Source organism: Ochotona curzoniae, unplaced genomic scaffold (assembly GCF_017591425.1).
Source record: "Ochotona curzoniae isolate NIBS_2020 unplaced genomic scaffold, NIBS_Ocur_1.0 contig_2294, whole genome shotgun sequence".
NCBI lineage: Eukaryota > Metazoa > Chordata > Mammalia > Lagomorpha > Ochotonidae > Ochotona > Ochotona curzoniae.
In genome coordinates this window covers 5,926,961-5,951,881 of record NW_024465405.1, presented here as the reverse complement: position 1 = coordinate 5,951,881, position 24,921 = coordinate 5,926,961, and the positions used below count along the sequence as shown (strand labels likewise).

Here is a 24,921-nt window from a genome sequence, read left to right as displayed (position 1 = left end):
CTGTGCCTCTTGTCGTGCCAGGCCCCGTGCTTGGAGCCGTGTCACAGCGTTGGCCCTGGGAGAGCCCCTTCCCACCTGCTTGTGCCCAGGCCACCCCTACTGTGTGCTGGGTCTGGCTACAGCCTGCAGCGCAGCTCGAGGCTTGCAGTCCCTCTGGCAGGCCTGTGCTTGGGATGCTGTCCTTGCCCTGCTTGTCCAGAGTGGCCAGGACCCTTGTGAGGGCCACAGTGGAGCTACAGACACTGCTCCATCCATCTGCAGGGTGACCCTGTGCCCCCCACTTCCCAGTCACCTGCCTGTGTGGCATCAGGTGGGGGAGGAGAGACAGAGGAGCCCTTGTCTGCCACACAATGTGTTAGCGGGGCTGTGGCTCCCCGTGTGGATTGTCCCACAGCCCGCATCCCCAGGACTGGCCGCCTTGGTCCTCCCTGGCTGGAACCGACTGGTTGGGGCCCTGGACACGGTGTGGTGGCGAGTCCCCGCTCTCCCCTGCAGCTCGGAGTGTTCTTGGGGCCAGGGCTTGTTCGTGGCGTGCAGCTGGGGGGCTGAGGCGCTGGGAGCCGCAGGCAGGGCCAGGCAGGACCGGCTGCCCTGGGAGGCACAGGGCTCAGCCGTTGGGAAGGTCCCATGGCTGCTGGGCCCACTCCAGTTAAGCAGAGTCCAGCTCCGCTGAGCGCTGGAGTCACACTGGTCTGGCACACCTGGCCGGTCCGGGTGTCCGTGTGGGGAGAAGCCAGGATGCTTCTGGATCCTCCATGAAGGCAGACAGTGGGGGCCAAGCAGAGAGCACAGGGCGGGGTGCCTGGGCTGGGCCACCCCGGGTGGCGCCAGACGGTTGCTGTCCCTCGTTTACCATGCATGAATCTGCGGGACACGCGTGTGAGCACTGGCGGCGTCCGTCCGTGCCGGGCCAACCTGCCGCTGCTGCTGGCTCTGCTGCGAGCCTGGGGGGTCTCAGGAGAGGGAGGGTCCCCTGCTGGTGGCCGCGGTCTGTGGCGCGTGCGGAGCCGGCTCGTACTCCACAGCCACGCTGCGTGTTCTGACGTCTCCATTTCTTCTGTGTGCGTGTGTCTTGCCCACCTCGCCCCTAGCATGTCGTTTGGAAGGGACACTAGGTACAGCCACGCCTCGGCCCCCACTGGTCTGTCTGCCCCGTGTCTGCCTGCTCTGCCCTCCCTCGCCACCCTTGTCCCGTCTCTCAGTGCCCTGGGGCCGGTGCTGGACCCGTCCCCGCTCTCTCCGCTTTGTTACCGGCCCGGGACTGTGCCACGCAGGAGAGGGAACCCTGTGGCACCGTCTGAGCCCCAACAAGGTGCCACAGGAGCTGTCCTCCTGTGGCCCCACCTCCCCCCTTCCTCCCTGCCCTGTGTCCTCCTGTGGCCCCTGACCCTCGGGGACACACCTGTGTTGGGCTCAGCTGTTCCTGAGGATGCTTGGGTGGAAATGAGCCAGGGGTTGGGAGGTGAAACCACCACCAACAGAGACCTTGACCGTGAGCGAGGCTGGCAGGCCGACCCTGTGGTTCCTGACAGGCGCTGGCCTCCTGGGAGGTCACGGCCACACACAGCAGGCAAGGCAAGGAGGCCAGGTTTCCCAAGCATCCTCCCGAGTATGCCCTTCAGGGGAGCCAACGGCTGACGCAGGAGAGGACAGTGTGGGGCTCCTCATGCAAGCTGTGACCACAGCCCCTCCCGTGTCCTCCTGTGTCCCACCTCCCCTTCCCCCTGTGCTGTGTCCTCCTGTGTCCCACCTCCCCCTTCCTTCCCCACCCTGTGTCCCACCTCCCCCTCCCCCTGTCCTGTGTTCTGTGCCCCACCTGTCCCTGCCCCACCCATGTCCTCGTGTCCCCCTCCCCCCCCTGTCGTGTCCTCCTGGTCCACCTCCCCCTCCCCCTGTCCTGTGTTCTGTGCCCCACCTGTCCCCTTCCCCCCACCCCATGTCCTCCTGTGCCCCCCTCCCCCCTTCCTCCCAATCCGTGTCCTGTGACTCCCGCCTCCCCCCTTCCTCCCCACCTTGTGTATTCTGCTCCCCCTGGATAAGGAGGGGTCGGTCCGCCTGGCGCCGCCACTCAGGCCTCCTGACCTGACTCCAGCAGCTCTCTGGCAGTAGCCCAGTCCGTCCGACCACCTTCCCATCTGCATGTGCCCATCCCAACGGAGGGCAGCACACACCACCATCTTCTCCTTCTCTCTGCTTCCTTCCAGAACATTCTACCAGTTCGAGGCCGCATGGGACAGCTCCATGCACAACTCCCTCCTGCTCAACCGAGTCACCCCATACCGGGAGAAAATCTACATGACCCTATCTGCGTACATTGAGGCAAGAAACCTATGTGCAGAACCCACTACACACCTGTCTGTGCAGAACCCACTACACCTCTGTCTGTGCAGAACCCACTACACCCCTGTCTGTGCAGAACCCACTACAACCTGTCTGTGCAGAACCCACTACACCCCTGTCTGTGCAGAACCCACTACACACCTGTCTGTGCAGAACCCACTACACCCCTGTCTGTGCAGAACCACTACACACCTGTCTGTGCAGAACCCAGTACACACCTGTCTGTGCAGAACCCATTACAACCTGTCTGTGCAGAACCCACTACACACCTGTCTGTGCAGAACCACTACACACCTGTCTGTGCAGAACCCATTACAACCTGTCTGTGCAGAACCCACTACACCCCTGTCTGTGCAGAACCACTACACCCCTGTCTGTGCAGAACCCACTACACACCTGTCTGTGCAGAACCCATTACACACCTGTCTGTGCAGAACCCACTACACACCTGTCTGTGCAGAACCCATTACAACCTGTCTGTGCAGAACCCACTACACACATGTCTGTGCAGAACCACTACACCCCTGTCTGTGCAGAACCCACTACACCCCTGTCTGTGCAGAACCCACTACACCCCTGTCTGTGCAGAACCCACTACACACCTGTCTGTCCAGAACCCACTACACACCTGTCTGTGCAGAACCCACTACACCCCTGTCTGTGCAGAACCCATTACAACCTGTCTGTGCAGAACCCACTACACACATGTCTGTGCAGAACCACTACACCCCTGTCTGTGCAGAACCCACTACACACCTGTCTGTGCAGAACCACTACACCCCTGTCTGTGCAGAACCCACTACACCCCTGTCTGTGCAGAACCCACTACACACCTGTCTGTGCAGAACCCACTACACACCTGTCTGTGCAGAACCCATTACAACCTGTCTGTGCAGAACCCACTACACACATGTCTGTGCAGAACCACTACACCCCTGTCTGTGCAGAACCCACTACACACCTGTCTGTGCAGAACCCACTACACACCTGTCTGTACAGAACCCACTACACACCTGTCTGTGCAGAACCCATTACAACCTGTCTGTGCAGAACCCACTACACACATGTCTGTGCAGAACCACTACACACCTGTCTGTGCAGAACCACTACACCCCTGTCTGTGCAGAACCCACTACACCCCTGTCTGTGCAGAACCCACTACAACCTGTCTGTGCAGAACCCACTACACACCTGTCTGTGCAGAACCACTACACCCCTGTCTGTGCAGAACCCACTACACACCTGTCTGTGCAGAACCACTACACACCTGTCTGTGACCAGTGTACTCCTGACACACCTGATTGTGACCAGTGTACCCCTGACACACCTGTCTGTGCCCAGCGCACCCCTGACACACCTGTTTGTGCCAGCACACCCCTGACACACCTGTCTGTGCCAGCACACCCCTGACACACCTGTCTGTGCCCAGCACACCCCTGACACACCTGTCTGTGCCAGCGCACTCCTGACACACATCTGTGCCCAGTGCACCCCTGACACACCTGTCTGTGCCCAGCGCACCCCTGACACACGTCTGTGCCCAGCGCACCCCTGACACACGTCTGTGCCCAGTGCACCCCTGACACACCTGTCTGTGCCCAGCGCACCCCTGACACACATCTGTGCCCAGTGCACCCCTGACACACCTGTGTGTGACCAGTGTACCCCTGACACACCTGTGCCCTGTGCCATTTTGTGCAATATTCAGTTTGCTTCATTATCCTCCAAGAGTGGGGCTCTGCAGGGCCAGGGCAGGCGCCCTGGCTGAGCCCCTCCTCTGCCACGCTCACAGATGGAGAACTGCACGCAGCCGGCCGTGGTCACCAAGGACTTTTGTATGGTCTTCTATTCTCGCGATGCCAAGCTGCCTGCCTCACGCTCCATCCGCAACCTGTTTGGTAGTGGGAACCTGCGGGCGTCCGAGAGGTGAGCCCCAGACCACGGTTGCCTGCTGTGCATCCTGATTGGTGCTGCTTTCTGGGGGTGTGGCCCAGGTTTCCCATGGCCTCAGGGACCCTGCCTCCTCTTTCCCTCCTAGGGCTAGACGTGGTGGTGCCAGGGCCCACCAGGAAGCCCGGCCCAGCCTGCAGTGGAGGCAGGGAACCTGTGACCGCCTAGGGTTGTCCAGGACACACATAGCAGGACTCCCTGAGGAGGGTCCCTCAGCAGCCTGAGGAGTCAGACGCCACAGCCAGCATCCTGGCCTTTGCCCCTCCGGGCATCACTGGGTGGGAGGGGAAAGAGTTCCGTGGCCAGGGCAGGGAGGGAGTATGCCCAGGCTGCTGGCCTGTGGTCGCTGTCAGTGAGGACCCCTGGGGTCCATTGTGGGGCACAGCAGCCAGCCACTGGGAGCTGCTAGGAGAAAGGAGTTGGGGCTGGGACTGCATGCCCTTAGGGTGGTCGTGGCCATGCAGGGGGCTGCCCCGATTAGGGATTCTTGAGGGGTGCAGGCCTGGGGTTGTGGGGGCTTGGGGACAGCTGTGCTTTCATCTCCACCCAGGCTGGGCCCCTGTCCAGGCTGCAGCAGGTGGAGGCTGGGGTCTGCCACAGCCGCCCTGTGCCAGGCAGCAGCCTAGGCGTGTGGTAGGACCCAAGCCCTGTGCACCTGCATGTCCCTCCCTCTACCCTATAGCAACCGTGTGACCGGCGTGTATGAACTCAGCCTGTGCCATGTGGCGGATGCGGGTAGCCCAGGTAGGACCCGTCCTGTGCTCTCTGGCTGCACCCTCACGCTCTCTCCCAAGGGTGCCTGGGGAGGGCTGCAGTGCGTGGAGGAGGCTGAGCTGAGCACCTGACCAGCCATACCACTTTATGTGGATGTGGGCCCTGGGGTTACAGGGCAGGGGTCCCTGTGGCTGCAGGCGGGGACGAAGCCTCCTTCCCCCACTCAGGGATGCAGCGTCGGCGCAGGCGTGTGCTGGACACATCCGTGGCCTACGTCCGCGGGGAAGAGAACCTGGCGGGCTGGAGGCCCCGCAGTGACAGTCTCATCTTGGACCACCAGTGGGAGCTGGAGAAGCTGAGCCTTCTACAGGAGGTGAGCCAGCAGGGTCAGGGCTCAGGAGGGGAGCCATGGGCTCAGGGCCCGGAGCTGTGGGCTCAGGGCTCAGGAGGGGAGCCATGGGCTCAGGGCTCAAGCTGTGGGCTCAGGGCTCAGGAGGGGAGCCGTGAGCTCAGGGCTCAGGGCTCAGGCGTGGCCTGTGTTCTCTGCAGGTGGAGAAGACCAGGCACTACCTGTTGCTGCGGGAGAAGCTGGAGACGCAGCGCCCGGCCCCCGAGGTGCTGTCCCCGAGCTCCAGCGAGGACTCCGAATCCCGCAGCTCCTCGGGCGCCTCCTCCCCGCTCTCGGCCGAGGGTCGCCCGGCGCCCCTGGAGGTCCCCAGCGAGAGGCAGCGGGAGCTGGCCGTCAAGGCAGGTTCAAGGCCCGGCCTGCCACAGTCCTGCCTTCCGGGTACTCGGCCAAGCCCGGCTGACTCCAGTCAGAGCTTCTGGGAGCTGGGGTCCATGCGTCTCCCCTAGCTGGTACCTGTTCACGTCCTGCTCTCCACGGCCTCCCCATGGGCAGGGGCCTCATTGCCTTGAACCCCTTGAGGCCAGGCCCTCATCACCTCCATCTGGAGCCAGCACCCGGGCCTGTGGGCAGTGAGGGTTGTGCAGGCAAGCTCTGACCACTGTCCATCTGTCTGTCTGTAGTGTCTGCGCCTCCTCACGCACACCTTCAACAGGGAGTACACCCACAGCCATGTCTGCGTCAGCGCCAGTGAGAGCAAGGTGGGTGCCACTGCCACCAGGCCGAGGGCATCAGGGCAGTGGGAGGGGTGCGGCCAGCCCAGGCTGAGGGCATCAGGGCAATGGGAGGGGTGCAGCTGCCACCAGGCCGAGGGCATGAGGGGGATGGGAGTGGGTGCAGCTGCCCCCAGGCCGAGGGCATCAGGGCAATGGGAGGGGTGCGGCTGCCCCCAGGCTGAGGGCATGAGGGGAATGGGAGTGGGTGCAGCTGCCCCCAGGCTGAGGGCAGCAGGGCAATGGGAGGGGTGCGGCCAGCCCAGGCTAGGGGCACAGTGGTGGGGTGATACAATTGCTTCTGGACTGGAGGAACGGGATTGAGAGGGCCCAGGCCCTCCCCATCTGACCCCATCCTGTGGCTTAGCCACCTCCTCCAGGTCCTATATCTTTAATCTTGCTCCAAACCTAGGGGCTCCTGGCCATCCCTGGGGCTGCCCCTGTGCCATGTCGGGCCTGGGCACCCCCCTCTGCCCGTGGCCCCCCATGCAGGATGTCCTATTTCCACAGCTCTCTGAGATGTCTGTCACCCTGCTGCGGGACCCGTCCATGTCCCCTCTGGGGGCAGCCACACTCACCCCCTCCTCCACCTGCCCCTCTCTGGTTGAAGGGCGGTACGGTGCTGCTGACCTGAGGTGAGTGAGCACTCGGCTTCGGGAGAAGCTTCCAGAAGCTGGAGTCCAGCAGGGATAGTGCTGGCTGTGACGGGCAGGAGTGTTGCTGGCTGCAGGGCCTAGGGGTACAGCCTATGCATTGGGCCCTGGCCAGGCCCCGTCACTGCCTGCCCCTCCCCAGCCACCGTGTTCAACATGGCCTGGGGTCAAGACATCCACACTGCTGGCTCCGCTGGGCAGATCACGAGGGCCCTGAGGAGTAAAGCCAATGGCCAGGAGCCTGACAGGAAGCAGCGCCCCCTCCTCCATTCCCCAGGACCCCCCAACCTTGCTCCCGGCCATCCAGCCCCGAGCCTGAGCCCACCCTGGAGGCTGAGACCAAGAAGTTCCCATCCCCCGCCCGGGCCCCTGAAGCTGACAAAGAGCCTCAGCGCCTGCTGGTACCTGATATCCAGGAGATCCGAGTCAGGTGTGTGGGGCCCAGTGCAGGACCAGGGCGTGCGGGGGCCCAGTGCAGGACCAGGGCGTGCGGGGGCCCAGTGCAGGACCAGGGCGTGCGGGGGCCCAGTGCAGGACCAGAGCGAGCAGGGGCTGTGTGGGGGCCCAGTGCAGGACCAGAGCGAGCAGGGGCTGTGTGGGGGCCCAGTGCAGGACCAGGGCATGCGGGGGCCCAGTGCAGGACCAGGGCGTGCGGGGGCCCAGTGCAGGACCAGAGCGAGCAGGGGCTGTGTGGGGGCCCAGTGCAGGACCAGAGCGAGCAGGGGCTGTGTGGGGGCCCAGTGCAGGACCAGAGCGTGCGGGGGCCGTGCGGGGGTCCAGTGCAGGACCAGGGCGTGCGGGGGCCCAGTGCAGGACCAGAGCGAGCAGGGGTCCAGTGCAGGACCAGAGCGAGCAGGGGCTGTGTGGGGGTCCAGTGCAGGACCAGGGCGTGCGGGGGCCGTGCGGGGGCCCAGTGCAGGACCAGAGCGAGCAGGGGCTGTGTGGGGGTCCAGTGCAGGACCAGGGCATGCGGGGGCCGTGCAGGGGTCATGCAGAGGCCATGCAGGGACCCAGTGCAAAACCAGGGCATGCGGGGGCCCAGTGCAGGACCAGGGCGTGCGGGGGCCGTGCGGGGGCCCAGTGCAGGACCAGGGCGTGCGGGGGCCCAGTGCAGGACCAGGGCGTGCGGGGGCCGTGCGGGGGCCCAGTGCAGGACCAGGGCGTGCGGGGGCCCAGTGCAGGACCAGAGCATGCGGGAGCCGTGTGGGGGTCATGTGGGGATTGGCTCTGAGCAGGAACTGGGGCATGGCAGGTGGGGACACAGCACCTGTGCTGGGGATGAGGTCAGCTAGGGCAGGCTGGGCTGGACACTGGTCACAGTCCTGCCTCCCCAGAGGCCCTGGAAGTGAAGTTGCCTCATGGTACAGCTTAGGGTGTAGAGGCCCAGGTCGGAGGGTAGGGGGCCTGGTTTCTCAGGTGTGTGTCCCCACTCGGGCCATGCTCTGTGATGGGGCAGCCCAAGACAGCAGTGTCGTCCCCCCAACCCAGCCCGATCGTCTCCAAGAAGGGTTACCTGCACTTCCTGGAGCCGCACACGGCTGGCTGGGCCCGGCGCTTTGTGGTGGTACGGCGCCCCTATGCCTACATGTACAACAGCGACAAGGACGCCGTGGAGCGGTTCGTACTCAACCTGTCCACCGCCCAGGTGGAGTACAGCGAGGACCAGCAGGCCATGCTCAAGGTGTGCCCACCCTCATGCCATCCCAGGAGGGGGAAGGGTGTTGTGTCCCACCCCACAGCCCAGGGCCTCGTCCACTCATCCTGGGGACACTGCGGTGGGTCTGTGAGCACTCGGACCCTGAGTCCCTCAGGCTAGCTGGGAGTGGTCGCCAGGGGCTCGGATGGTCATGTCGGGCTGGAGGGGGTGCAGAGCAACGGCCAGGACAGTCCTGGGTAGGGTGCTGGTCGCAAAGGCTTCTGGAAGGTAGAAGGTGCCGGGGCCACTCTGCTGGCTCCTGCCTGAGGCCCCCACCTCCCGGCCTGGCCCCTCCTCACCATGCCGCTCCCCGTAGACGCCCAACACATTCGCCGTGTGCACCGAGCACCGGGGCATTCTGCTGCAGGCTAACAGCGACAAGGACATGCATGACTGGCTATATGCCTTCAACCCCCTTCTGGCTGGAACGATCCGGTACGCTGGCGTCCACCCAAGGACGAGGGGCATGGGGAGGGCCGGGGGCATGGAGAGGGCCGGGGGCATGGGGAGGGCCGGGGGCACGGGGAGGGCCGGGGGCACGGGGAGGGCCAGGGGCACGGGGAGGGCCGGGGGCACGGGGAGGGCCGGGGGCACGGGGAGGGCCCGGGGCATGGGGACCTGTGACTTTCTGTCTAAGCCTTTTTGGGGATGGAGGAAGGTGGCAGGGCACTGGCCTGTGCCGGGTGGGATGGATATGGCCGAGAGCTGTGCCTGGCCCTGATGCCTGTCCCTCCTGACCCACAGGTCCAAGCTGTCTCGAAGGAGGTCTGCCCAGATGAGGGTCTGAGCCTCGACCCCCACCCCTGCCCACCCCCTTCTTTCCTGCCCTTACCTGCCCTCCCCACCAGCCACGCTGAGCCGTGTGAGCCCCTCCTGGGGCCCACGCTGGCCAGCTGGACACAGGATCGGCTCTGCCTCCAGCTGGTGCCCATGCTGTGGTTTCTTTCAGCTCGGGGGGAGGGGTGGGGGGGCCAGGCACCACCCTGCTGGTGTTTTTTACGTGTAGACAGACTCATGATCTGCGTCCCTAGCTAGTGTCCCAAGCCAGCTGGCCAGGTGCCCAGCTCTATTTATAGTATTTATTTCTCAGTTTCCACACAAGCCCTGCACCTCGCACCCCATACCTGTTGGCCAGGCACAGTGGACAGTAAGGCCTTCCCGGGCCTGAGCTGAGCAGCATGGAAGAGGCACGCGTTATTGGAGGGGAAGGAGGCAGGTCCACCTGCTGTTTGGGCAGCCTCTTGTGCTGTCACTCTGGGAGCAGCAGGTGGCCCAGAGCCTCGGAACCTTCCTGGGCAGGGGCCAGGCCGGACAAAGGTGTGAGCCTACAGACGCAGGTTGCCCTCCCGGGGTGGCCGTGTGTCTGGGGCTTGAGCTGGAGCGTGTGGGGGTAGGCAGGGTAACCAGGGCCTTGAGCCGGAGCGTGTGGGGGTAGGCAGGGTAACCAGGGCCTTGGGAGACACGAGAAGAGCTGCTGCAAGCGCCGTCAAAGAGATCCAGGGCTGTTATGTCCCAGGCAGGCAGCTGGCAAGGGTCCTCACCCCCAGGGAGCTCCGATTCCACTCTGGAGCCACGTGGCCCACCATGGCTGCCCGGAGCCGGCACATTCAGCGTCCACAGGTCCACACCAGGGCCACATGCTGTTCGGGCATTGCCACCATTTTTGCCAGCTCCTGCTGCTCAAGTGGATAAAATGTCCCTGCGTGGGGCCACTAGAGCTGAGGCATCTGGGACCCTGAGCCCATGCAGGTACGCCCACTTGCACCAGGGGGCGCCTGTCAGTCAACGTTGGATGAGTGGAGCTGGGAGGGCAGAAGAGGAGTCTCCAGGTTGGGGTTCATCAAGTTTGGGGGTAGGGTATCCACTTTGGGGAGGCGGGATGTGGTCAGGTGCTCCAGGGGAAGTCCAGCTCCCCAGGGAGGGAGTGACCCCAGCACTGGGTTTGCCTTAGTGGCTGCTGGAGGGCTGGGCGGGCGCCACCGTGGCCCACTCAGGTCTGCCAGCCTGAGTTGGGCCTGGGGCCTGCAGGGTGGGTGTCTGCGGCCGGCCAGCCTGCAGAACACCTGCTGGGGCCCAGGAGTCACCCGAGTCGGCTGAAGCCTGGAGCTGAGTGGGAGGGAAGTTGTCCATGGTCAGGAAACGTGGCCTCCCCACTGCCACTTGGTCCCAACCCACGTGCCATGCAACTGTGGGGCAGCCATCCCCAGAGGGCAGTGAGGGGCTCCTGCAGACCTAGACTCGGACTCCATGTGGGCCCCAGCATGGGAAGCGCCAGCCTTTTCCCGAGAGACCACAGACAAGATAGCAACCACACGTCACACCCCAACCCCCTAGAAACCCCGGTGTGGCCGGTGTCCTGGCTCAGTTGCCAGGGTTGCCGTGGCTGGCCCTTCCTCCCCTGTCCCCGCTCCCCTCCAGCTTGTACATTATGTGGCTGCGGTGTGCACCCCACCCTTACCCCACGCGTGTTAGCTTAGCCCCGTCCTGGGTGTGCGCCCCTGTCCAGTTGCAGAATAAACGTGGCTCGTGCAGCTCATGTGTGGCTCTGTGTGGGTTCTTGCGGACCGGGCCTGCTGGGTAGTGCTGTGACTGGGCCCACTGCCCGGGGCCGCCCTCCCCTCTCATCAGGTGCCCCCATCTGAACCAGCCCCTATGCCCCAGGACAAGAAGAGGCAGCTGGGGGTGGGGTCCATCTACCGTGGACAGGCCTAACTGCCATGGATGGGGATGCCTGGTGTGGACAGTCTTGCCTGCTCTGGTCAGGGCTGCCTAACGTGGACAGTCCCACCCATGGGCCTTGAGCCGCGTTCTCGGAGTCCTGCCTGCCTGCAAAGTCTCTTCAGGGCAATGCCCGCCCACAGGGACACTGCCCCGTGTGGACGCCTGCCCATGGGATGAGGCTGGTTGTGGGTCTGCCAGGTTCTAGGCTAGCTTCAAAAAAACACGTTAGGGACCACAAGAGACAGGAGCACCAGGGGCCTCTCCATGGGCGAGCTGAGATACTCGGAGTCGGGGAGGCAGCCCGGCTGGAGGGGACACTCACCAGAAGGGCCACTCTCCGGAGGTGGACAAGGCCCAGCTTAGCTCAGCTGGTGCAGCCCTGACCTTCTGGAACCTTCTGCTGGTGGCTTCCCTGGTCACTGCTCTGAGTGCCCAGCATGTGTTTCTGCGTTCGAGAGTCTGCTCTGGCTGCCCTGGTCCTCCCGTCTGTGGATACGTCAGCATCGGATCGCCCAGCCTCTGCGCCTTCGGCCTGGCCCAGCCTGCCCGGGGTGGGCATTTGGGAATGACCCAGAATGTGGAAGCTCTGTGTCTTTCCATCTCCCTCAGTCACTCTGGCACTTGGCCTTTCAGAATAATCCATCTGATTGATCAACTGAGCGACCTGTTGATTGGTTGGTCAGTCTTGTGAGAAGTCCTCACCGCAGGCATTGTCAGGAGCTGGGTCAGAGGAACCCCTCACAAGGGTGCTGTGACCACCACCCTTGGGTGGCCCCGATGTCCTGCCTGCTCAGGGATGGGCACTGAGGCACAGGCAGCCCAGGTCCAGCCTCCACCAGCATCCCCAAGGAACAGAGCAGTGGACGGGCTAGAGCCTGCAGTACCCGGCACAGGCACCAGAGGCTATAAGAGCTCGGGGACCCGGGAGAAGGGGTGATTCAATCAGGCCCCAACAGGGGCCAGCTGCCACCCAGTGACCAGCACAGGCCACTCAGGGATCAGCCAGGCCACCCGGGACCAGTCCAAGCCTGGTCACTACATGGACCATCCCAGCTTGGTCACCACAGAGGCCAGCCCGGCCTGGTGCTCAGAGGAGCCCCAGGGTCCTGGGCCCTCCAGCAAGGCTGGTTGTGGTTGCTGCCTCATGTGCAGAAAACTCAGCAAAGAAAGGGAATTTAAGATGGACTGCGAGGGTTGTGGCCAGGAAGCAGTGCGTTGCCCCACAGGGACACTGGCCAGCCCTGTCCTCAGCACCGCCTCTGCCCATGCCAGGCTCCCCTGAAAATTTTCAGCCTGGGCCCACGTCTGCATCCAGGTACGCTGGGCCTCTGGGGCGACCTGAGGATGACTGGACCTTTGGAACTTTTCAGAAGTCAGACATCCTGTCGCAGATTTCCAAGCAGCTTTGCCCACGCCCGCCGGCGCAGGGCCACGCTGCTTCGTGCCCACTCTGGGGTGATTCTGACCCCGTGTTTCCTGTGTGGTACGCCTTGTGCCATCACTGCCTGCCATACTGCAGTCAGCAAGCTCGTGCTGTCCACTGCCCCCGGGACAGAGGCCGGCACTCTGGGAGCGATCCGTTGACCACGGGTCCTTCAGCCTCCTTGGCACACAGGGCACCCCGAGGTCAGCATTTAAAGCCCAGCAGCCCCCACGCTCCCAGCCTGGTGCTGAGAGCCTCTGCCACGGCCCGCATGTGGGACGGGGCTCTCCACCTGGCACATCCCCTATGATCTTCTTGTGGTGCGTGGGCTGCAGGGTGAGCTGGCGCAGGGGCGAGGGGGTCATACCTCACCTCTTGGGCCCTCCTGGGCCTCCTGCAGCCCCCAACTAGCACAGAACCTGACTACCCCCCAACTCTGGAGCAAGCCCAGGTGGGGGGAAGCTTGCTTCCTAACCCCTCTGCCAGCGGCCACACTGGGCCTGGCAGGAGGGGATGAGGGGGAGCTGTGGCAGGACAGAGTCTCAGCCAGGAGTCCTCCTGTCCTCATCCCCACAGGGCCAGGGAGACACCGCCTTCCCTGGATGGGGACACGGCCCTGCCTGGATGGGGACACCGCCCTCTCTGGATGGGGACATAGCTGTAGCAGGAGCTTCCAGACCAGTTTTGATGTTGGGGTGGAAGCTGCTGGCGCCCCTGGCCTAGCCCCAAGCCCTAGGTCAGATGTCCAGGCCCCAAGGCGAGGGCTCACCTGGCTGCCCAGGACCTGCAGGCCACAGGCCCCACACTCAGTTGCCCTGGGCAATGGGGATATGCCTGCTGCTGGCCCATGCTGGGTGGCCCAGGCCCACCTTTCTGCTTCCACACTCAGTATTTTGACTGGGGCTGCCCCTCATGACCAACAGGGCGAGAGCCTCAGGCCCAGGCTAGCCCTTGGTCTCATTCTAGAAGGAAACTGCAGGAGACAGGGTGGGTACTAGTTCAAATTTACTAACAGGAGGGGGTGTTGCCTCCCCCTCCCCTTCAGCCCTCAGCTGGGGCGGAACCAAGCTCCACCTGCCCTGCCCAGCCCAGAGTCTGGAAGTGCTTGGGTCTCCCTGTCCCAGGTCCTGGAGCTTGGGAGGACCAGCCTCCCCCGGGGGCCTCGGTACTTGCTCTTCCGCCTGTAGAGCAGGTTGGTTTGGAAGAGGCCGGGGAGGTGGCCCTGGTGCAGCAGGACAGCCAGGATCATGCCTACGAGGCAGCAGGTCAGAGTTAGAGTGGGGTTGGGAGCCAAACGGGTGGCTCGGGGCAGACCCTGAGGGGACCTGGAGACCCCTGCTGCCCAGTGCTGGGAGATGGACTGCCCGGGCCCTGGAAGGTGGAGTCCTTGTCTCCACACCCAGTCTGCCCACACCCCAGGGCCCTCAGGAAGGACCCTGGCTCTGGCGGGCACAGATCCTCTCTGAGTTGTGCCAGTCCTCAGTGGGTTGGGTTCTGCACGGGGCCTGCATAGTGGCAAAGTAAACAAAACTGATGTCTGTGTGCTGGCATCCCGTACTGGCGCTGGTTCTAGTCCCGGCTGCTTCAGTTCCCACACAGCTCCCTGCTTGTGGCCTGGGAAAGCAGCGGAGGGCGGCCCAATTCCTACGATCCTGCGCCCGTTGGGAGACCCCGAGGAGGCTCCTGGCTTCAGCCTGGCCCAGTCTGGCCATTGTGGACTGCTGGAGAGTGAGCCAGCAGATGGAAAGAATGCATTGCTAGAAGCTCTGCCAGTTCCCACAGGTGCCTTGGTCCTCGGCAGTAGCCATGTGGCTCTCAAGCAAGGCTCTGTCCCCATGGTCTGTTCTCAGGCCTACATGGTCCACTGTGGTCCCCAGTCCAGTTCCTATGGAAGCAGCTCCCTATCAACCCTAGTAGGAGGCCTGGCCACTCTCTAGGAAGATGACCTGAGAAGGGAGGGACCCCTGGGACCCAGCTCTGCCCATGAGGGACCGAGAGCAGCAGAGTGGGTGCCCGGGACTGGGGGGGCCGAGAGCAGCCCCAAGGGCAGAGGGAGAACAGGCTCCCTGGGGACCCCGGGCAGAGTGGGTTGGCTTGTCAGACGCCAGGTGCCTGGGTTTGACAAGAGCTGGGAATTGGGGCCCCAGCAAGGGTGGCTGAGGGGTTCCTCAGGGTCAACCCACTGGGACAGCTGGCACCCAGCCCCCTGAGGCTCTGCCATCACCCTGGCCAGCCGGCCTGTGTGAGGCCTTGGAGTGGGCATCCCGCAGGGATCCCCCAGCGGGCACCATCCTTCTGCCCTAGCGCCCGTTGGAGGGGCTGTTCTCTCTAGTCGGCCCCTCCCTTCAGACAGAGCCCACCCACGACTGGTCAGTCCCAGAGCCCCGTCCAGGCTCGGAATGGCCCAGGGGATGGCATACGACTGTCCCCTTCCTTACCTGCAAGGGGTCCCAGCCAGTACACCTGGGCGTATTCCAGCAAGGTATGCCCTTCGCAGTGGAAGGTGGCGGAGGTGGCCAGCACAGGGTTGAAGAAAGCAGAGGTGTAGGGCCCAGCTGCGGACAGAGCAGAGCAGCCAGCCTGAGGCCTGTGCCCTTCCAGCCCACTGCGCATAGCAGGGAGCAGGGGTGGGTCTCACCCAGACCAGAAGGGACCCTCTGCCCTGGCCCCCAGCTTTCTGCTCCCAGCACCCGCCTTGTCTGGGGCGGGAGCCAAGCAGCCTGGCCCTGTGGCTCCCTGGCTGCCGAGCCCCACCCCCACCAAGTTCCTACCTCCACTTGGGCCTCTGTGGCCTTGGTACTCAGTGTGCAGCTGATTCTGCATCCCAGCTGCGGCTATCCCGAGCCTCCGCTCAGGGAGCAGCTGAGGACCGCAGGGTCCTGAAGCAGGTGGGGCCTGGGAGTTTGGTCCAGGGTCAGCCCGGCTGGGAGCTTGGGACTGTGTCCTCTGGAGAGGACTGAGAGAAGACCAGGACCCCCAGCTTGCAGCCCACCAGGCCAGGGAGAACAGGACACACCCAGGGGTTGACCCTCTGTGTGGAACATCAGGCTCACCTGTGTGGGTGGTGAAGGTGGCCAGCAGGGCCAAGGCGGGAACCCTCCGGGCAGGAAGGCTGCAGCGCAGGTACAGGAGGCCCAGGTGGAAGATGAAGGCTCCAGCAGCTTCCAGCAGCGCCCCATGTGGCACGGAGGTGCGCAGGCTGGAGCTGCAGTGCGCGGCCATGAGGCTCTGCAGCAGATGCAGCTGGCTGAGCTCCCAGGCCCAGCAGCGCAGGGTCAGCGCACGGGCGGCCATCATGCCCAGCCCTTGGGCCACCAGCTTCAGCAGCGTGCTGGGCAGGGATGCCTCGGCCAAGAGCAGCTCCTGTAGGGCCACTGCCGGGTTGCCCAAGGCCCCGTCCAGGGTGGCCCCGTGTAGCAGGAAGAACAGGAAGAGCAGAGTCAGCAGCAGGTCGGGTCCGACACCCGCGGCCCAGGGGCCCACGTCCGCCAGTGCCCGCATCTCCAGGCCGCAGGCTACCAGCTGGAACGCACTCGCTGCCTCCTGCGCGAAGCTGATGTAGGTGCCCGCAGGGAGCAGAGCCCTGGCTGCCCTCCTGGCTGCCTCACAGAGTCCACAGGTGACGAGCAAGAACGACAGGGAGACATTTAGCCCCGTCATTGTACTGGCACCATGGGGCAGCCTCACCACGCGGGCCCGGGATGCGTGGCAGCCCCAAGGGCGGAGCAGCTGTGGGAACGCTGCACCTGCACCCACTCGCGCCCCGCCCCTGGCGTCCTCCCTCCCGGGCCTCTGGCTAGCTGGGCCTCTGGCTAGCTGGGCTCCTATCCCCGCACTAGCTGTGGCTTAAGGGCCCCTAGTCCTGCTGCCCCTGCAGGGTTCGGAGGGCTGCTAGGAGCCAACATGCCCATGGCCAAGGCCCTGAGTGAGTGGTAGGAGACCTGGGTGCCCCTTGGGAAGCTGCTCCTGAGGCTCCATAGGGTGGAGCAGGGCTGCCAGGCACCACTGGGGCCACACTCTGCAGCCAGGAAGAGGCCTCCTCAGGCAGGGCCACCCAGGAAGTGGGCAGAGGGGCAGCTTTCAGAAGGGGCCACTGGGAGGACACGGGCACACCCTGAGCGCTGGTCCCTTCAACAATGCCCAGGGCCTGGCCACCTGCCGCTCTCCAGCATGCCCTTCCTACATCTGCCTCCCACACTACACTGCTGATGGTAAGAGGGGGACCCCTCGCTGTGACCCCCTGGCCAGGAGCCACACATGAGGCCAGGAACCCAGTTGGTTGCTGTTCTCTCTCCTGAGTGCCTTCAATTTCCTTCTAGCTTTATGGCAGTGAAGAGGTCACTCTGCGGTCACTCAGCGATGCCTTCAGTGTGCCCAAAGCTCCCCACTTCCTCCTGCTGGTATGGCCTACCCACGCCGCACCTCTGCCTTCTGTGTCTGCTTACTGCTGATACAGTGTAACAGATCAGCAGGAGAGTCAAGTTCGCTTCTCAGACAACCTCGTGTTTCCTGTTTGGGTTTTATTGTTGCCACCTGAGTCATGACAGAGGTTGGAGGCCGACCACACCCACAATACACCCTGGTCTACACGCACTGGATGCAAGGCGCTCTGTCTCGGGATCCCCGCCTGGGCAGGCAGAGCCTCTGCTGCTGTGATTGGAGGAGCAAACGTCCCGGCTGACCCGGAGCCCACTGTCTTGGCACTGATGTTCGCTCCCTCGGCCAGAGTTGGCGAGGCTGACTCAGGCCAGCCAGGTTTCCAGTCCCCACATGGATGGCTGGCGAGGGCTCCAGGGTGCACCTGGAAGGGCGTGTCCCCAGTGTGAGTGTCCTCGGCTGGATGTGGGGAACTAGCCATGCTGCTCAGCAGCGCCTGCTTTTCTTCTGTGTTCCTTGCATGTGCATGTCAAGTGGCTTGGAGGTCTGCAGACCCTGCCTCCCACTGCCCGTTGGTCGGACTGGCTCAGGGTGAGAAAGCATCTGTGGAAGCCACCTCGAGGGCCAGCCCAGCACCCCTGGGGCTCCTGCTCAGGTGGCCTGCCCCCATGTCAAACCTCACTCACCCGGGGTACCCCACCCAGCTATGGGCCAGCCCGGGTTTCCTGGGCCCTCCTTGACCTCTGCCTTTCTCTGGCCCCTGGCCCCCAGCCCTTCCCATGTGGTCTTACATTCAGAATGGGCCTCAGAGCATCACACTGCCCTGAGTCTCTGCCTGTGACATCTGAAATTGACCATCTCCGACATCCTAGCATCTGGCCTCCCCTAGGCTGGGCTGGTCTAGCTGAGAACCCTGACCCTTCTAAGAAGTTCCTGGAGGGCTGGTGTGGTAACCTAGTGGCTAAAGTTCTCACCTTTCATCTGCTGGGATCCCATATGGGCAAGGGTTCTAATCTCAGCTGTTCCATTTCCTATCCAGCTTCCTGCTTGTGGCCTGGGAAAGAATAAGGTCCAAAGCTTTGGGACCCTGCACCCACGTGAGGGACTTGGCAAAAGCTCCCTGCTCCTGGCTTTAGATTGGCTCAGTTCCAGCCATTGCGGCCACTTGAGGAGTGAACCAGCAGACGGGAGATCTTCCTCTCTGTCTCTCCTCTCTATAAATCTGACTTCCTAATAAAAATAAATAAATCTTCAAAAAAAAAAAATTCCTGGAGACCCCTCCCTTGGGCTCCCACCTGCCCTTTAAGGCGAGTGACCCGGACAGAGCCCTGAGCCCCTCTCTCTGCCCAATAGGTGCCACCTGCCAGGCTATCAGGGATCAATGGGCATTTGAGCCACTGCAGCTCAAAAGTCATGCAGCAGGCCAGGGAACCGTCCAGGAAAGGCCAGGAAACACCAGGTTTGGCTCACAGGTGGGGCCCAGCAGGTCGTAGCCACCATTGTGACCCAGGGGGACCTGGCCCTGGGCTCTGCCAACACCCTCGGCCAGCAGCAGTGGATACGAGTGACATCCATTAGCTGCCTTTCCAGAAGGGGCAGCCACCTTCTGACCCAGTGCCATCTACCTGGGTGGCCTGCCTGTGGCTATCCACACTGGCATCCTGGCACTTGTGGGGAGGGGTTCTGACACTGAGGCGGGGGCATCCTGGCACCTGAGGGGTTTCTGACACTGGGGGTGGTATCCTGGCACAAGGGGTGTCCTGGCACTTGGGGAGCACTGATACTGGGGGGCAGTGTTCTGGCACATGGGGTGTCCTGACACTGAGGGGCAGCATCCTGGCACTCGAGCTGTCCTGGCACTCGGGCGTCCTGACACTGGGGATCAGGTGCCCTACCCTCCGTACGTGTGCTGAGCCTAAGTAGACCCGGCCGAGCCCCGGGAAGGCTCCTGCTTACAGGTGGCAGCAGATCTGATGTTTCTGGTTGAGCTTCCTTGCTGCACATGGTGCCCCCCACCACTCAGAGCAGGGCCCCAACAATGTCTGGCCCCCTCCCTGTGCCTTTCCAGGCATCGAGACCCCACCCGCTGCCAGCCAGTGTTGGGGCTGGCAGGCCTCGCCATGGCAGGGGCTGGGAGCCTGGGGCCCTGAGGAGGGAGGGTGGGTGCGGGTGAGCCCCTGGGCTGGGAGGCCATGCAGTGATACTGCTGGAGCAGGAGGGGAGCAAGGCGGGTGTCACAGTGAAGGGGCTCCCAAGGCCGTAGCGTAGGACTGTACCTGGGTGTCAGCTGCGCAGCTTCCAGACCTCTAGCTGCTGTGGGTGGCCCCGCAGCAGAGGGAGCAGGAGGGGCTCCAGGAGGCAGGACAGCCTGCCAGCCCTGAACACCAGCTCAGTGAACAGCCAGAGGAAGGGCGAGCCGGACCCTCCTTGGCTGCACCTCAGCCGCCTCCCCACAGCAGCCCCCTCCCCCCGCCCCGTGAGGGCTGGACCAGCCCCGCCCTGCTTAAGCCAGAGAAAGAGAGAAGGAAGGTGAGGGAGAAGAGACAGAGGCAGAGAGGGAAATGGAGGGGAGGGGAGACAGAGCGAGCCGGGCAAGGGGGCCCCCCACATTCTGCCTCTTTCTGGGCCTGTTCAGGCATGGATGACACGGAGGGCTCTGTCGTGTGACAGTGCTACCATCCCCTTGGCCCCAGGCCGCCTGGTGACCCCTCTCCTGGGAGTGGGTGCTACCCCACTCCAGGGGAGCAACACCCCTTCCCCCATCTGCCCCAGAGTTCAGACCCCATCTTGGTTCGTCCCGCAGGAGCCCTGGGTGCTAGGTGAGGGTCACACACAGGGAGTCCTGGCTCTTGTGGGCCCTGGCGCTGAGTGGCTTGCCCAGTGTGGACGCCTCCTGGAACTCCTTGGCCATGTAGTAGTAGCAGATGGCATCCAAGCAGCAGTTGGCATCCGAGAGCTTGCTGGTAATAAAGAGGGCCCGGCTGAAGGCCAGGCGGGTGGCGCAGGACTGCAGGCCCGTGGCCAGCTGGGCCGTCAGCACGGCGTGCAGCGGCAAGAAACAGACCACAAACACGGCCAGGTTGGCCCAGACCATGTGGGCGGCCCTGCGGGTGGCCTCTGCCTGCACCGGCCCCGTGGCCGGCCTCTGGGCCAGGGCGGCCGTCACCTGCAGGGAGCAGAAGACCAGCACAGCCAGCGGCGGGTAGAAACCCAGGAGCGAGAAGAGGGTTGAGGTGCGCAGGCTGTGTCCCGAGTGGCTCCGGAAGCAGAAGCCGCCCTCCTGCACCCCCAGGAGCCAGCGCAGCCCCAGGGAACTGGCCACCAGCACCCACAGTGCCGCGCACACAGCAGCAGCCTGTCGTGGGGAGCGGAGCCCGCGGGCGCGCAGTGGGTGCCGCACGGCCACGTAGCGGTCCAGGGCGATGGCCGTGACCAGGCTGATGCTCATGTACCTGTTCAGCAGGTAGAAGCCCTGGGAGAGCTGGCACAGTGGTGTGTCAGAAGTGTCGCTCAGGGAGTGCAGTATGAAGGGCAGCGTGCACAGCAGGCACAGGTCGGCCACCGCCAGGTTGCTCATGTAGATGCGCGTCTCCGTCCAGCCCTGCATGCGGCGGCAGAACACCCACAGTGCCAGCCCGTTGAGCAGCACGCCCATCACCAGCAGTGTGCCCAGGTAGCTGGGGAAGACCACGTGCTTCAGCCAGTCTGGCCAGGTCACATTCTCGGAGCTACAGGTGTCATTCATGGTCCCGGGGCTGTGGGGTGGGAGGCAGAGGTCACCCCGGGGCAGGCCCCACCTGCTGACCCCTCCCTTGGGCACGAGGGAGGCCAGGCCTTTAGACAGGCCCTCTGTCCTGCCCCTCCTGTTCCCACTACTGGGCAGCAGGCAGGAGGAGCTGAGTTCACCTGGCTCTCCCTGGTGGGTGGGCTCAACTTAGAGGGACCCCACTCTAGCCTGTGCACCCTGCACTGTCAGGCAAGCCGAGGACAGACAACCCCTCCTGCCGTCCTCCACTCCCCAGAGGACCCTAGATCTCCCCACCCCCACCGTGAGTGCCTAGCCATGTCACAGCCCGGGGCTCCTGGCAGGTGTCCAGGAGTTACCCTGCCCTTGTGGGTCTGGATCCACTGGGGTGTCCTGCAGGAGGGTGGCTCAGTACCCCAGGGCAGCCGATCTGTACCCTGCCTTAGTGTGGGTCCCATCCCCAGCTGCTCAGTGAAATTGTGGCAGGGAGCGGGGAGCCACGTGGCATTCAGGCCTCTCAGAGACGCTGAGGCAAGCCAACCCAAGGACACCCCTGGAGCCCCGACAATGTTCTGTGACCCCCACTGGCCGAGGTTGGGGTACCTGCTGGAACCCTGTGGGCCTGCAGGGAGCTGGCACTGCCAGCGCCTTCAGGCCTGGGCAAGCAGGGGCTGCCTTGGGGAAAGGGGTGGGTACCCCCACTACTCCCCCTCAGGGGCTGGGGGAGGCTGGGGGAGGTGTGGTCAGCAGGTCCCTGGGCCCCCGCATTGTCCACCACCTCCAATAGCTGCTGGGGACTTTGGGATCACCTTCAGGACAGCCTAGGATTTTGTGGGAAAAGCTAAGTGATTTACCAGCACTGGGGCAGTTGGGGACCACCGAGACTGGAGGTAACGTCTGTCCAGGGCCCCCACAACACTCAGGCAGCAGGGCAGAGCAGGGGCCGTGACCGGTGGGCTCCGCCTCCCTGCCGTACTGTCTGCTCTGGGTGCAGGGACCTCAGGCTTGTGGGGTCAGGCTGCAGAGGGGAGGGCCCCTCTGTGAGCTAGCTCCTCACCTCCCCCGACAGCAGCCTCCATCAGGGCTGCGCAGGAAGTGGCTGCCCAAGCAGCATGTGTGGGAGACACAGTGGGGGCAGCCGCCACTCTCATCCCTGCCTGCACGCCCCTCCTCCCCCCACCTCTCCAGTCACTTCCCGCAGACGGCGGAAGAAGGCAGCTGACAGGGCTGGGGACCCACAGGCCACACCAGAGGAGACAGGGCTGGGTGTGGCTCCAGGGGAGAGTCCTTCCCCTGGGTCCAAGCTCCCTGCTGGTTCCCGAGGGAGCAGCTGATTCCTGGCCCAGCTCCGCCTCTTGAAAGGATTTTGAGGGGTGAACCAGTGGGCAGACCACCCTGTCTCCGAAATAAGAAACAAAACTTTTTTTTTTTTTTTACAGAGGGAAATAATGTCCTAGAGTCCAGTGCCCAGGCATGGGGGCGTGGGGGGCCAGGCAGCCGCCCTCCCCACCGCCTGCTGCTGGCCTAGCGATGCCCCTGGCGGTGCCAGGAGGGGCAGAAAGGGGTACAGAATCCAGCTGGGCCTGCAAAGGTCAGCCCAGCTCCAAGGGACAGTGGGCGTGCCAGCTCACAGACACTCCACAAGCTACCAGCCAGCACGAGTGGCAGGGGCACCACACAGGATTACAGGCTGCCCAGCCAACGCCATTCAGAGCCGCCCCTACCACCCAACCGGGACACGCCTCTCCTGGAGAGCCCAGCAGAACCCCGATCAAGTCCAGCATTGCAAGTTCACCATGACACCCTCACAGCCTCACCCTCCTCACACCCGCACAGCCTCACCCACCCCCGTCACCCTGTCACCCTCACAGCCTCACCCACCCCCATCACCCTGTCACCCTCACAGCCTCACCCACCCCCATCACCCTGTCACCCTCACAGCCTCACCCACCCCCATCACCCTGTCACCCTCTAAGCCTCACCCACCCTCCCTGACACACCCACAGTAATACCCTCCCTGACACCCTCACAGCCTCACCCACCCTCCCTGACACACCCACAGCCTCACCCACCCCCGTCACCCTCGCAGCCTCACCCTCCCTGACACCCTCACAGCCTCACCCACCCCATCACTCTGTCACCCTCACAGCCTCACCCACCCTCCCTGACACACCCACAGTAACACCCTCCTCACACCTGCACAGCCTCACTCTCCTCACACCTGCACAGCCTCACCCTCCTCACACCCTCACAGCCTCACCCACCCTCCCTGACACACCCACAGTAACACTCTCCCTCTTGACACCCTCACAGCTTCACCCTCCTCACAGCTTCACCCTCCTCACACCCTCACAGCCTCACCCACCCTCCCTGTCACCCTCACAGCCTCACCCACCCTCCCTGACACCCCCACAGCCTCACCCACCCCGTCACCCTCACAGCTTCACCCACTCTCTCTCGTCACCCTCACAGCCTCACCCACTCTGTCACCCTCACAGCCTCACCCACCCTCCCTGACACCCTCCCAGCCACCCCGAGAGCCTCTCTGCCCTCCGAGCTCAATCCCAGCATGTGGCTTCGAGTCTGGCACTGACCTGCAACAGCTGTGTGTTCCAGGCTTAGCTCCTTGGCGTCTGTGCGGATTAGGGCAGGGGCTGCCCTAGGTGGGCGGGGTCTCGGCTGAGTGGTCCCGCCCCTCAGGTCAGCTCCACTCTGCCTTCCGAGGCTAGATATGAAGGTCGGCAAGGAGGCCAGCCTGGACCTGGGACTTTCTGGTGGGGAAGTGGGGTGCCTATCCTGTGTTACACCCCGGAACCAGCATCCTGTGAGGTAGAGCCCTTGCTCTGGGCGCAGCTGGAGAGAAAGCAAAACCCAACCCGGCTCAGCCCTGCCTGCCAGCTTCCTCCTTCCAGCCCACCGCATGCCTCCCCGGGGGCTCTGGCAGGCACAGCACCCACACTCAGGCCAAGGGTTCCATGGCACCCTGCATACTTGCATGCCGGCTGGCCCACCCCTCCAGCAGATCCCGCCCCTTCTGCTCAGTTCTAACCTGAGACCTGAAGGGGCTTTGGAGAGTGTGGGACCCTGTCTGCTCCACATTCCAGACCCTTCTCCACTGCCCCACCCAGTCCCACCTGCTAGCTGCTCCCGCAGTCGCAGGTCCACAGCAGGCACACGGGTCCCCTTCCCTGCCCCGGAGCTTGGCATGGGGAGCCCCTGGTCTGGGTGTCTGGGGGGAGTGGTTCCTCTTTCCTGCCCGGGGCTGAGGGCTTAGGCTTTATAACCCCTGGCCCCCCTTGGGATGCTGCCCAGTGGTAGCTTGACCCCCTTGCAGTGTCAGGGACTTGCAGAGCGACCCTCAGGGTGCAGCACCACACAGTGCCACCTGCAGAAGCCCACCCAGCCTGCCTCGTGCACAGTCCTCCCCCCTCCCTGTACCCGTCACCTTCTTCCTGCCAGCGGCAACTGCCTCGCTCCTGCTCGGTTGGCTCTGCAGACCATGACAGCTGCCCAGCCCAGTCGTCTCTTGGGCAAAGGCTTGGCCTCTTGGGCTTGCTGCCCACTCTGCCCAGCCTCCTGCTGGCGCCCTCCCCAGCCCCATCCCTGTCTCTAGCCATCTCCTGCCTCCCACCCAGGTCTCCGCGCCTCCCTCTATAGTGCCTGCACCCTTCTGGGCATCGGGTTCCTTTGTGGAGAATTGGCCATGCCTGTACCCTCTCGGGATCAGGGGTTCTTACCAAGGAGGCGGCTTCCTGGCACATGCCAGGGCTCAGGAAGCCTCAGTGGGCCCTTGCCGTCTCACTCTGCTCCCAGCCATGCTGAGCGCGGAATGGCAACCGTGGCCACCGTGCTGGGGTGTGTTCATGTGAAAAGGAGACAAAATGAAACGGAAGGGAGAGCGGCTTATCCATTCGCTAGTTCACAGTCAGAGCTGGGCCAGTTGTAGTCGGCGGCCAGAGGCTGCGGCCGGGTCTCCCACACGAGTGGCCGGGGCACACGTGCCTGGGTCTTCACTGCCTCCCCAGGCATGTTAGCAGGGAGCTGGTTGGAGGGGAGCGGCCAGTGCTCTGACAGGGGCTGCTGGTCTTGGGAGTGATGGCTTCCCCCATGGCACTGCCAGCCTGGCCCTGTGCTAACACTCCGGCCAGTGGCGGTGCCATGTCCACAGTGCCCACGCTAGGAC

The 24,921-nt window shown here is 63.9% G+C and overlaps 3 protein-coding genes across 21 annotated transcripts in view; 1 reads left to right on the top strand and 2 right to left on the bottom strand.

The window, feature by feature from the left end:
* Positions 1-9,266, top strand: part of KIF1A (kinesin family member 1A) — a 48,090-nt gene extending 38,824 nt beyond the window's left edge. For 13 of the 17 annotated variants that reach the window (XM_040972502.1, XM_040972504.1, XM_040972493.1 and 10 more), the window contains 11 exons: positions 2,205-2,319; positions 4,133-4,266; positions 4,973-5,034; positions 5,232-5,377; positions 5,554-5,751; positions 6,034-6,111; positions 6,634-6,758; positions 7,054-7,206; positions 8,265-8,457; positions 8,789-8,907; positions 9,217-9,266. In XM_040972502.1, coding sequence (XP_040828436.1) covers positions 2,205-2,319; positions 4,133-4,266; positions 4,973-5,034; positions 5,232-5,377; positions 5,554-5,751; positions 6,034-6,111; positions 6,634-6,758; positions 7,054-7,206; positions 8,265-8,457; positions 8,789-8,907; positions 9,217-9,259 — 1,366 coding nt within the window. In that variant the 3' untranslated portion in view covers positions 9,260-9,266. Of the gene's footprint in view, positions 1-1,091; positions 1,116-2,204; positions 2,320-4,132; positions 4,267-4,972; positions 5,035-5,231; positions 5,378-5,553; positions 5,752-6,033; positions 6,112-6,633; positions 6,759-7,053; positions 7,207-8,264; positions 8,458-8,788; positions 8,908-9,216 lie in introns of all 17 variants that reach the window. The other 4 variants (XM_040972505.1, XM_040972501.1, XM_040972496.1 and 1 more) reach the window with 2 other exon arrangements.
* Positions 9,267-13,536: 4,270 nt separating this feature from the next.
* LOC121151150 (aquaporin-12-like) lies at positions 13,537-18,002 on the bottom strand. Of its 2 annotated transcripts, none has more exons than XM_040972381.1 (3): positions 15,388-18,002; positions 15,055-15,171; positions 13,537-13,867 (listed from the first exon to the last, which is right to left on the bottom strand). In XM_040972381.1, exons 1-3 carry the CDS (start codon positions 16,274-16,276, stop codon positions 13,665-13,667), a joined length of 1,209 nt encoding a protein of 402 aa, XP_040828315.1. In that variant the 5' UTR covers positions 16,277-18,002; the 3' UTR covers positions 13,537-13,664. The 2 variants fall into 2 exon arrangements, with proteins under 2 accessions (XP_040828315.1, XP_040828316.1); XM_040972382.1 differs by having other exon boundaries at positions 15,670-18,002.
* Positions 18,003-18,195: 193 nt separating this feature from the next.
* On the bottom strand, positions 18,196-23,547 carry GPR35 (G protein-coupled receptor 35). 2 transcript variants are annotated; one of them, XR_005883132.1, is made up of 3 exons: positions 23,333-23,547; positions 18,868-20,748; positions 18,196-18,814 (listed from the first exon to the last, which is right to left on the bottom strand). XR_005883132.1 is itself a non-coding variant. In XM_040972383.1 (2 exons), the coding sequence occupies exon 2, from the start codon at positions 20,736-20,738 to the stop codon at positions 19,809-19,811; it is 930 nt and encodes a 309-aa protein (XP_040828317.1). In that variant the 5' UTR covers positions 20,739-20,748; positions 23,333-23,547; the 3' UTR covers positions 18,196-19,808. The 2 variants fall into 2 exon arrangements, 1 of the variants encoding a protein (XP_040828317.1); XM_040972383.1 differs by having other exon boundaries at positions 18,196-20,748.
* Positions 23,548-24,921: the final 1,374 nt, after the last annotated feature.